General features: G+C 40.4%; 1 protein-coding gene across 8 annotated transcripts in view; it reads left to right on the top strand.

Annotated features, from left to right (window-relative positions):
- The window catches only part of CCDC138 (coiled-coil domain containing 138), a 122,004-nt gene extending 110,847 nt beyond the window's left edge, over positions 1 to 11,157 (top strand). For 7 of the 8 annotated variants that reach the window (XM_045584178.1, XM_036447979.2, XM_036447981.2 and 4 more), the window contains 2 exons: positions 8,616 to 8,754; positions 10,862 to 11,157. In XM_045584178.1, the coding sequence (XP_045440134.1) occupies positions 8,616 to 8,754; positions 10,862 to 11,030 (308 nt within the window). In that variant the 3' untranslated portion in view covers positions 11,031 to 11,157. Of the gene's footprint in view, positions 1 to 8,615; positions 8,755 to 10,861 lie in introns of those variants that run through there. The other variant, XM_045584181.1, reaches the window with a different exon arrangement.
- The last annotated feature ends 1,209 nt before the right edge of the window (positions 11,158 to 12,366 follow it).

Consider the following 12,366-nt stretch of genomic DNA (forward strand, 5'->3'; position numbering starts at 1 on the left):
CAACCAACGTACATGCCCTTGACCGGAATCGAACCTGGGACCCTTCAGTCCGCAGACCAAGGCTCTACCACTGAGCCAAACCGGTTTTGGCTTGTTGAACTATTTTAACAGTATTTTGTAAATGTGTGATGGATTCTTTTTGCTGGATTAGAAATGTTAAAAGATTGGTCCTTCACCACAGTAGCTTCAGAAACAATGGGATACTACATCTCTATGGATACTTTTTCTTAAGCTATGCTATAGTTAGTGCTACAGGTGATTTTTTTTTTTTCTTCCCTCTGCTCTTCCCCAAAATTCATATTTTGATATATGAGAAATGTCATTAGCTGTATAGGTATTGGTTTTTTTTAAGCTATTCAAATAGATTTCCTTAAGTGTAAGTTAAGATCTGCACAATGCTCTGGCTTGGGTTGCTCATGGTTAGAGTGTCAGCTTGTGCACTCGAGGTTGCCAAGGGCATAAACATGGGTTACAGGTTCCATCTCTGGCCCTGATTGGGGTGCGTGAGGGAAGAAACCAGTAGATATGTCTCTCTCACATCAATGTTTCTCTCTCTCCCCCTCTCCTTCCCTTCTACTCTCTAAAAATCCATGGGAAAATATTCTCACTTCTTGGGTAAGGATTAAAAAAAAAAAAAAAAAAAAAGATCTGTACCTTTATTTACCTTAACATATATATTTTGAACTCAATATTTGTTTTAGATTGAGGGCTTCTAATTATATATATTTGGGGCATGCATGTATATTATATAATATCTTAGTAGTGTTGCTTTTAGAAAATTACTTTTTGACTTTTTTTTTCTTTTTTCTGTGAGTGGTGGAAAGTTATTACCTATTTAGATGCTGTGTAAGAATTTCAGTCTAATTTTATTTTATTTTTAAATATATATTTTATTGATTTTTTTACAGAGAGGAAGAGAGAGGGATAGAGAGTTAGAAACATCGATGAGAGAGAATCATCGACCAGCTGCCTCTTGCACACCCCCTACTGGGAATGTGCCCGCAACCAAGGTACATGCCCTTGACCGGAATTGAACCCGGGACCTTTCAGTCCGCAGGCCAACGCTCTATCCACTGAGCCAAACCGGCGTCAGCTTCAGTCTAATTTTATGTCATACTAGATGCCTGGTGCATGAAATTCATGCATGGGTGCAGACCCTAGGCCTGGCCAGCGATTGAAGCATGAGTGACTAGTGTGGAAGGGCAGGTCCCAACTGACTTCTGGGCCCTGGACAGCCCCTGGGCCCCTTCATACCTCCCTCTGCCGAGTCATAGCGCCCAAGTCCCCATGTGGAGTTCAGTGAGCGTGGCCAGACACCACAGGCCAGGGTGCAGCGTGGGCCTGCATGGAAGCCAGGTGGGTGGTGTGCTCTCTTCCGGTCGGCCTCAAGACTGGCTCCTGTGCGAACCATGGGGATCCCAACCTATCCCTATGGTTCCAGCAGCTGCAGCCCAGCTCACTCAGAAGAGGCCACATGGGTGTGGGGCTGGCTCATTGTGGGGGCCCGGCACCTGAGTGTGGGGGTTTCCCTGGCGCACAAGCCCTAAGGTCTCTAGCAAGGGAAGTGAGAGTGAGCTCAGTGTACACCCTACATTCTCACCCTCCCTCCCTCCCAGTCACCCCACCCCCAGGTAGCTGGTGAGAGGTCGCAGTCCCCCACTGGCCGCCGCGGGTGATTGATCACTGCCACCTACCCTCAGTTCCCCATTCCAGCCTGAGGGCTGGCCTTGATCGGGTGATCAGGGCTTGCTGGCCACTGGTCACTATCTGTGGGATGATCATTTGGGGCTGGGGGCCCCCGCCTGCCTCCCTCAGCACCTGGGAGCCAGGCAGCAATCCAGCCCCCTGCCGCCGCCGCTGCTCGGCATCTTCAGGGCGATCAGTTGGGGGCAACACAATACCCATTATGTTCTGCGCTGCCCCCTGGTGGTCAGTGCATGTCATAGTGAGTGGTCAAACTTCTGGTCGAGGGGACAATTTACATATTAGACTTTTATTATATAAGACTAGTGGTCCAGTGCATGAAATTTGTTCACGGGTGTGTGTATCCCTCAGCTGGCCTGCACCCTCTCCAATCTGGGACCGGATGCTGGCAGTTGGACATCCCTCTCACAATCCTGGACCGTTCCCCTGCCTGCCTGCTTGATTGCCCCTAACTGCTTCTGCCTGCCAGCCTGATCGCCCCCTAACTGCTCCCCAGCCAGCCTGATTGATGCCTAACTGCTCCCTTGCCAGCCTGATCGCCCCCAACTGCAATGAGTCCGGTATTGGGGTTCAGTTTAGTTGGAAGTGGAGTTGGAGGTGGCGTTCACAGTAGTCTGGAGCCCCAGTCTCCTTCCCATCAGGGTAATCCCGTGGTACAGCCGACCATCCCTTCTCTGCGCGCAGTGTGCGCGCCTCCGGGACCTCCTTTCGCCACTTCCCTGGGGTTCCACCTTACAGCCCGGCTCCCTATGGCTGAGCCTGAGTCCCCGGGGTCTGGCCTAGAACTGGGGTTCAGAGCAGTCGGGGGCCCAGCACAGTCGGAGTTTTATCTCCTTTCCGCTTGGGAACGCCCACCAGGCACTCGGCCTCCCTCCTCTCCAGTTCCGTCCTCTCCGCGCCACGTCTTCGTACCTTGGGCTTTTTCAGCTACTCCGCGCCTCCTTCTGGTTTTCTCCTTGCTTCTCGCTGTAGAATTTCCAGTCAGTCAACCTTCCTGTAGTTCTGGGCAATGTCCGTTTTATATTTTAGTTGTATTTTATTGAAATTGTTGTGTGCGGCTGCGGCTAGGTGTTCACCTGTGCGCAGCCATCTTGGATCTCCCTGAAATGGGTTTCTTGTAGACAGCAGATATATGGGTCTTGTTTTCTTATCCAATCCGTTACCCTATGTCTTTTGATTGGGGTATTTAATCCATTTACATTTAAAGTTATTATTAATGCTAACTTAATTGTTACCATTTTTATTCTATAGCCCTGTGTTCCTTCTTTGCTTCCTATTTCTTTATTTTTATAGCAGACCCTTTAGCATTTCTTGCATTGCTGGTTTGGTGGTGATAAATTCCTTTATTCTGTTTTTGTCTGTAAAGCTCCTGATTTCACCTTCAATTTTGATTGATAACCTTGCTGGGTACAGTATTCTTGGATTCAGACTCTTCCTTTGCATGACTTGGTATATTTCATTCCATTCCCTTCTGGCCTGATGTGTTTCTGTTGAGAAATCAGTTGCTAGTCTGATGGAGCTTCCTTATTATGTAACTTTCTGTCTCTCTCTGGCTGCTTTTAACACTTTGTCGTTGGTGTTTGCCAATGTAATTATATTGTGCCTTGGTGTCAGTCTTTTTGGATTCATTTGGTTGGTACTCTGCAAGCTTCTTGGATTTGTGTGGATTTTTTCTTCTCTATCTCAGGAAAGTTTTTTTACATTATTTCTTGAAACAGGGTTTCTATGCCTTCCTCAGTTTCCTTTCCTTCTGGAACCCCTATTATTCTAATATTCTTTTGTTTTGTATTGTCCCAACGTTCCCTTAGGCTCTCCTCATGCTTTTTAATTTTTTTTCCAGAAGCTGCTCTAATTGGGTATTTTTCTCCATCTTGTCTTCTAGTTCACTGATTTCGTCCTCTGCTTCTTCTAGTGTACTCTTGATGCTTTCTATTGAGTTCTTTACTGTAGCGATGTCATTTTTCATTTCTTTTTGGTTCTTCTTCATTTCCTCTTGGTTCTTAGTCATATTGTCAAATTCGTCTTCCTTTTTTTTAGCAATCTTATGATCATTACTCTGAATTCTTGCTATGGTAGGTTGCTTGCCTCTAACTCGTTTATTTCCTTTTCTGGTGATCCCTGCTTTTCTTCCATATGCGGGCCGTTTCTTTGTCTCCCCATGATCTCTCTTTTCAGGATGTTTGGTTATGTGGTTTTCTTTCTGCTGCGTTGATTTAAAGGCACAAAATACAACACTACCAGGTACAACACACCAGGCACTGAACTAGAATGTATTTGCGATATTAATAACCTCTAATACAGGTGACCACTAGAGAAAGGCAAATTAGGGGGTAGGAGAGATAGAAGAGAAAAAAAAAGAGTGGCAAAATGAAATTGGGAAAAAGAGAGAGAAACTAGACTGATACTACGAGAGAAATGAGGAACTAACTTTATATATATAGGAAGGAAACTCCAATAGAACAACACTTAATCACAGCAAATGCCAGCAACAAGTATCTGGAGATTAATACAACTTACAATTCCAACTAATATCAAGTGAGGAAAGGGAAAGCAGAAGTAAAAACTAACTAAAACACATGTAACAAAAACATACAATTAAAGATAAAGAATAAGCAAAACAATCTCACAAAAAAGCATAAAACTTTGATATAGTTAACATTCAGCATACTACTACAAAAGGATAGAAAGAAAGTTTTTTTTTTAAATAAGGAAGTTTCATTTCTTTTTTTTTTTTTTAATATATTTTATTGATTTTTAACAGAGAGAAAGGGAGAGAGATAGAGAGCTAGAAATGTCAATGAGAGAGAAACATTGACCAGCTGCCTCTTGCACACTCCCTACTGGGGATGTGCCCGGAACCAAGGTACATGCCCTTGACCGGAATGGAACCTGGGACCTTTCAGTCCGCAGACCGACGCTCTACCACTGAGCCAAACCGGCTTCGGCGGAAGTTTCATTTCTTTTCTTTTTAAAAAAATTTTTTTTATTGATTTCTTACAGAGAGGAAGAGAGAAGGATAGAGAGTTAGAAACATCTATGAGAGAGAATCATCGATCAGCTGCCTCTTGCACACCCCCTACTGGGGATGTGCCCACAACCAAGGTACATGTCCTTGTCCGGAATCGAACCCGGGACCTTTCAATCCCCAGGCCAATGCTCTATCGACTGAGCCAAACCGGTTTTGGCTGTTTTTGTTTTTTTAGGACAGCGAAAAGGGAAGTGTGTATGGGCTTGGAGCAGGGGGTTGGAAATTAGATATACACAAGTAGGGTGAAATTTTAGCAGTGGGTAAACAGAAAGAATAGGGAAAATCTAGAGCAGGAAAAAGTTAAGATAAACAGGACACCAAAGGGGGAAAGGTTAGGAAGAGAGTGATGGCATAAAGGTAGGGTTGAAATAGAATAAAGCATTGGTGAAGGAAGGATAAAAATAGACTGTAGAACACTAAGCCCGAAGTAAAATAAAGAGCAAATAATATGACACTTAAAAAATAATAATAAAAATAAAAGTAAATAAGAAAAAAAAGGTAAAATAATAGTAGTAATAATGGTGATTACAAATAAAAATGTGATAATTAAAAGCTAAAATCAAGTGAGGAAAAAAGAAAATAGTTTTTTGAGTAAATGTTGCAAATAATGAAAATAAAAATAAAAATTTTTTTAAAATAAATTTTTATTGTTCATATTATTACAAATGTTCCTTTTCCCCCCCTTCTCACCCCACCCTCTGCCCTTTCCCCACCCCCCATTGTCCTCATCCATAGGTGCACAGTTTATGATCAGTCTCTTCCCACATCCCCCTCTCCCCTTTTCCCCAAGAATAAACAGTTCACTCCCCTTCCATACCTCTGATTCTATTATATTCAACAGTTAATATTGTTCCTCAGATTTTTTTTTTTTTTTAGTTTCCTTGGTTTTTAGATTCACTTGTTGATAGTTACGTATTTGTTGTTCATAATTTTTATCTTTATTTACTTTCTCTTCTGAAAGAACCCCCTTCAGCAATTCATATAATTCTGGTTTGGTGGTGATGAACTCCTTTAGCTTTTTTTTATTAGTGAAGCTCTTTATCTGACCTTCGATTCTGAGTGATAGCTTTGCTGGATAGATTATCTTTGGCTGTAGGTTCTTGCTTTTCATCACCTTGAATATTTCTTGCCATTCCCGTCTGGCCTGCATGGTTTCTGTTGAGAAATCAGCTGACAATCGTATAGGTGCTCCTTTATAGGTAACTACCTTCTTTGCTCTTGCTTCTTTTAATATTCTCTCTTTGTCTTTTGCTCTTGGAATCTTAATTATGATTTGTCTTGGTGTGGTCCTCTTTGGATTCCTTTTGTTTGGAGTTCTGTGTGCTTCCTGGACTAGTAAGTCTAATTCTTTCACCAGATGGGGAAAGTTTTCTGTCACTATTTCTTTCAGTATGTTTTCGATATCTTGCTCTCTCTCATCTTCTGGGACCCCCATAATTCTGATGTTGGTTTGCTTGAAGTTGTCCCAGAGGTTTCTTACATTATCTTCAACTTTCTGGATTCTCTGGCCTTCTTGCGTCTGCGGAGGAGTGTCTTCTGGCTCTTTATGTTCCAAATCTTTGACTTGATTCTTGCGATCTTCCATTCTGTTTTTAGGACTCCACAAAATATTTTTTATTTCAGACAATGTATTCTTTATTTCTTGTTGATTCCTTATTATTTCTATTTGATCCCTTTTCATATCCTCATAGGTCTTGTTTATTTTATCGGCCTTTTCTAGGAGATTCTTGAACAACCTTATAAGTGTGGTTTTGAACTCTATATCCAGTCGCTTTTTGTCCTCCATTTCTTTCCTTTGTGATCTATTTGGTTTAGGCATTTTCGCAGGCAGCTTTCCTGATGGGGCGGGGTTTCAGGGTGGAGCCTACAGCCTTGGCTTCCGTCAGCCCCGCCCTATGCGACTCCTGAGACTCAGGGTCCTTCAGCACTTGTTGCGAGCGCCTCTGAGAGAAAGGTGCCCTCGGTTTTCGCCTGCTGCCAAACTGTCTATGCTCTCCCCCAATGAGTCCGGTATTGGGGTTCAGTTCAGTTGGTAGTGGGATTGGAGGTGGCGTTCAGAGCAGTCTGGAGCCCCTGTCTCCTTCCCGTCAGGGCAATCCCGCGGCACAGCCTGCCGGCCCTTCTCTGCGCGCAGTGTGCGCGCCTCCGGGACCTCCTTTCGCCGCTTCCCCGGAGTCCAGCCTTACAGCCCGGCTCCTTATGGGTCAGCCTGGGTCCCCGGGGTCTGGCCTAGAATTGGGGTTCAGAGCAGTTGGAGCTGGGCCCAGCACAGTCGGAGCTTTTCTCTCCTTCCCGCTTGGGACCGCCAGCCAGGCACTCGGCCTCCCTCCTCTCCGGCTCTGTCCTCTCCGCGCGCGCCGCGTGTCTCCGTATCTTGGGCTTTTACAGCTCCTCCGTGCTTCCTTCTGGTTTTCTCCTTGCTTCTTGTTGTAGAATTTCCAGTCAGTCGACTTTCCTGTAGTTCTGGGTAATGTCCATTTTATATTTTAGTTGTATTTTGTTGAAATTGTTGTGTGCGGCTGCGGCTAGTTGCCTACCCGAGCAGCCATCTTGGATTCTCTCAAAAATGAAAAATTTAAAAATTAAAATATAAAAATAAAAAAATTAAATTAAATGTGCAGTAGTAAAGGTCATTCACTTCCTCTATCATTCTGTTTCGCATGCCTTTTTCCCAGTCTGGACAGTATTGCAGTTCCCTGCGTTTCACTGCTTCTCAGTGTTGTAATCCAGGCCTGAGTTTTAAGCAGGACTTAGGTACTTTGATTTTATTACACTAGGGTCAATTTGTGATTTAGCCTCTGGGTGGCAGTGTTTCTGGGTTGACTTTCAGGGCTCTAAAGCCTCTGTAGCTTTTTTTTTTTTTTTTCCCCCTCCCCTCTATGTGACACTGATCTGGGGGCGGGGAGTCGGAGCCTACTGCACTACCTTGTAATTCTCCGGATATCCCTCTGAGTCAGATCAAAACGTGTTGCTCTTTAGATATCTCCTCTATTAGGAACCTGTTCCACAATCAGGGGAGACACCAGCCCAACAGCCCGGGGCTTCTCCTTGTAAACACCGTCCCAGTCCTTCAGCTTCCACAAGGCGCGCGGGCTTCTGTCTTCTGCCGGCGGACTCACCCTCTCCCGGAGAAATCTGACCTTTTTGCTCTGCGGTGGGGCATTCCTTTGAGTCCACGTGTTCGTGCTGCCTGGGATCAGCGTTCTGGTGGTCACAGCTGATTGGTGTTTGCTGCAGATGTGGAAATTCAGGCCTCTGACAAGATCCACTTTTCTTTTAAAGATGGCGAGATTTTCCCGTTTAAGCTTGTAGGTAGCTCCGGGAAGGAACCCAGCCCCGCCGTGGGTGCTTCCCTGTCAGGGGCACCCTGATCAGCAGCCCCCACCTACTCCTGGAGTTCGCCTGTCTCTTAGTTTGCTAATAAACACTCCCAGCGCGACCCTCAGCTGCTCTCTCTTTCTGCTTTGGGACAAGGCTCAGAACCCGTCCATCTATTCTTCCGCCATTTTGCTGTCCCCCAACAAAATTTCTTATTGCTAATTATTTAAATTCAGCCTATTGTTATGAACTTATTGAAGAAATGACTACCTCCCCCCCTTTCTTTCAGATATGGGATTTCTGCTCAATTCTGCTTAATGGAAGTTTAATATTAGGGAAAATAACCTTATCTTTGATTTGCATTATTCAACAAGAGCCAGTGGGTATTTTAATTTTTAAGATGATGATATTTTTGCCTCAAAGTTTTCATATGAAAATCAACTCAATATTTAAAAATACTTAATACAATTCTGATTTTATTTTGGTTTTTAATTTCTCTTTTTTTCTTCTTTTTTTTCTTTTTTGGCTACTCCCTAACATTAAAACACTGGGATTTGTTTTGCAGAATCCTTGCAGCCTTTCCTGGAAGCCTGTAGCAACACTCTGTTTTTTCGTACTTGCTCTGTGCTGCTTCGAACCCCTAAGCTTGACCTTCAAATACTAGAAAAGCTCAGTATTATTCTACAGAAACTTTCTAAAATCAAGTAAGAATTTTTCATTTCTAATATTTTTATTAAAATATATCCTTTAGTGATCATAGACCTTTCTGAATCCTATACTATAGTTCAACTTTATTAAATCAAAATTGTCACTAAACATGTAGAAAATTGAGACTCATGCACATTAATACTTGTTTGAGATTCATGCATATTAGTACTTGTTTAACACTTAGTGATACAGTAAAATTATAGTTTTAATCTTAGAATGTCTTATTGTTTCTGCTAAGTGAACTTTAAATACCACAGACAGAGTATCTAAAACTAAGAGCAATTTTTAGCAATCAAGTGATAGTATTAGAACAAATTATTGCACACTGGTATTCTGTACCACCACAAGTGAAAATAAAAATCATAATAAAGTATATTTCTCAGATTCTTTTTTTTTAATATATTTTATTGATTTTTTTACAGAGAGGAAGGGAGAGAGATAGAGAGCTAGAAACATCGACCAGCTGTCTCTTGCACACCCCCTACTGGGGATGTGCCCGCAACCAAGGTATATGCCCTTGACCGGAATCAAACCCAGGACCTTTCAGTCCGCAGACCGACACTCTACCACTGAGCCAAACCGGTTTCGGCTATTTCTCAGATTCTTATTGTGTACTAAAGCTAGTTTAGGGAATAAGAAAAAGTAGGCAGAAAAGTTTTTAAATAATGTTTATTTTAGGAAATTATATGAGCTTCCTGCCACTAATTTGGATTTTACTGTAAGAATTAGGGGCTTGCTTTTCATATTTCCTCTTAAGCAAGTATATGTATAATCGTTTTTAAAATTATAAATAGATTTTAAGCTATATTTTCTTAGACTCTTGGTATGGTCCAGTTTTTATGACAGTTAAATTGTAGTTTTGGTTCAGCTCCTCTGTGCCCTTTCTTTCCCCTCAGTCATGACTTCTATTGTGGTGAACTTCGATGTTTACCAGGCCTCATTCAAGTATGAATACATTTTAAAATTACTTGCAGCTGTGTGATACGTCCTATTTGGTGCCATAGTAAATTATTAGTTATCAAATTACAGTCTCATACTCATCTCACCAAATTATTGGTTTTCATCTGGTGTCAGTTAAACTTACCAAATCATTGTCATCCTTTTCTTGAAGACTGACTGTAATATGATTGTCTTGATTTGTAATCAGTAAATTCTCAATAAGGCCTGTTATAGTTACTTGTGGTGGCATGAAACTACAATTACATTCCTTAGGTTTCATTCTTTCTTAGGTGTTAATTCATGGGATTTTTTTAAGTGGTCCCAAAATTGCAAATATATCCTTGGATTGGGAACAGTTGATGCTAAAGCAGTCTTAAAGTAATTCTTTAAAACCACAAAGATATAAATTCTTCTGTATCAAATAGATGGTTATATACAGTTATTTAATAATTTCTCCCAAGATATAAGTATATGTAGACAGGAAATAAGAAATATATAATCAGATATAATTCTAACTAATTGATCATGAAATTACTAACTGATTATTAGAAAGAGGAACATGGTTGAAAAGATATTTTGTTACAAAGGCAAAAGATAAACCAATATTCTGCTACTTTAAAAAGTTTAAAATAAGTTGATCTAGTACTTGTATTTGACTTATTCTAGCTGTTATGGAAAAAGCTATTCTCAACTGTTGTAATAGTGAATTGTACAGTTTTAAGGATTATGAACCATTTTCTTTTTCCTTGAATACTTTGTCATTTTAGGCCTATCTTATGAAACTCACTTTATTTGTCTTGGGCATGCTAATTCTTTTTAAAAAAATATATTTTTATTGATTTCAAAAAGGAAGGGAGAGGAAGAGACAGAAAATCAACAATGAGAGAGAATCATTAATCAGCTGCCTCCTGCATGCCCCCTAGGATCGAGCCTACAACCTGGGCATATGCCCTGACCAAGAATCAAACCGTGACTTCCTGGTTCATAGGTCGACGCTAAACCACTGAGCCACACCAGCTGGGTGGCATGTTAGTTCCTTATAGTTACTTATTTTCTTCACCTTTTTAAAAACAGATGCCATTTTTCTATATTCACACATGTTATCAATATAATTACAGATGATTTCCTTAAGTGTGTGTAATTAATGTACTCATTCTCTTACAGGAGTAATAAGAAGTTCTTTGAACTTTTTACAATTCATCTGATGCTTCAGGAATTACAAAGGACAACACATCCAGAGCATGCCTTTCTCTGTATTAACCTAAATTCAACTCTGTTCAATTTGGGTTTAACGAAATGCAACACCCTGGCCTCCAATGCAAGCCTAAATTAGACTGGCTTATTATTATTTTATATATATTATATATGTGTTGCTTATTTGTAAGATTGCAAAAATCATCAGAGTAACTAAAAGTCTAACAAGTAAAGTTTCCAGTAGCATCATTTATCATGAAAAATAAGAGAAATTTTTTTTACTTTAAGAATGAAATCTAGAGGAGTTATGGAATTATTGTAATGTTACAGTTCAACTTAGGTAGTACTAATGTGTAAAATGGAATTTCCAGAATTAATGACACTGGGGTTATTTTTTGTAAAAATATTTAAAATTATGTGATTATTTGGAATAAAACTGGTATTTATGTGGGAACAGGGCTAGATCATGTTGTCATTCTTTTTCCTTAATATATTAGAAATCTCCCCCTTTGGAAACAAAAATACATAATTTTTAACTATCATCTTTATATTATAACTTTTCTATATATCCTAGATTCACAGATGTTGATATTTTATTGTGTTATCCATGAAGCACTTTAGAGAAAAATTTATTTTTCTAGTTTATTTTCCAAAATAATTTAATTACCACCAAAGCATATTTGTACAAAATAAAAAAGTTTTTACACTGAAAAATTAAAATGTCATAATCATAACACCCAGAAATATCTATCTCCTGCTGTAGCCAAAGATGAGTGAAGTAGCCAGAAATAAACAAAAAAAAATTCCATTATGGATACTTCAGAAAAATTCCAATATGGGTACTTTTGTTAACAGAACAAAAGACTAGCTTCTCAGAACACGCAATGCCTAGAGATGAGACAAGTAAGAGAGTGGATGCCAGGTGGGAGTCAGCAGAGGTTGGCACTTCAGCATGGGATATTTGATGTTTCTGAAGAAGAGAACAAGACAAGTAAAGCAGAGCGTTATTCAAAGTTGTAGTTGAATAAAGATTTGAGGCAGGGGTGGGGAGGGTGGGGGGCAAGCTAAAGAAAGATCTGCATGTACAGATTGGAAAAGCTCATCATGTTCCAGAAAAATCAGTGAGGAATAGAGTCTAAATTAGACACATCCTGTATTTTAGATACATTGCAATTATAATTTAATGATGTGTTAAATATTAAGGATAAAGCAGAAACAAACAAAAGCCAGTTATCTGCAAGAGTAGAAAAACAAAGCTAGCCTCATACAATGTCAGAAGTTGATAAGTAACCATCCCTTCAACTTTTGGAGAGGGAAAATTTAAACTAAGAATTTATACCTAACGAAAATGTCTTTCAATGGAGAGAAATGTTCAGATATGCAAGTGTTCAGAAATTATATTGTTTACATTATATTTCTTGAGAAAACAGGAACATGTAAAACACAAAAGTATTTAGGATGAATAAAAGGTTTTA

Source organism: Pipistrellus kuhlii, unplaced genomic scaffold (assembly GCF_014108245.1).
Source record: "Pipistrellus kuhlii isolate mPipKuh1 unplaced genomic scaffold, mPipKuh1.p scaffold_m20_p_2, whole genome shotgun sequence".
Classification (NCBI taxonomy): Eukaryota; Metazoa; Chordata; class Mammalia; order Chiroptera; family Vespertilionidae; genus Pipistrellus; species Pipistrellus kuhlii.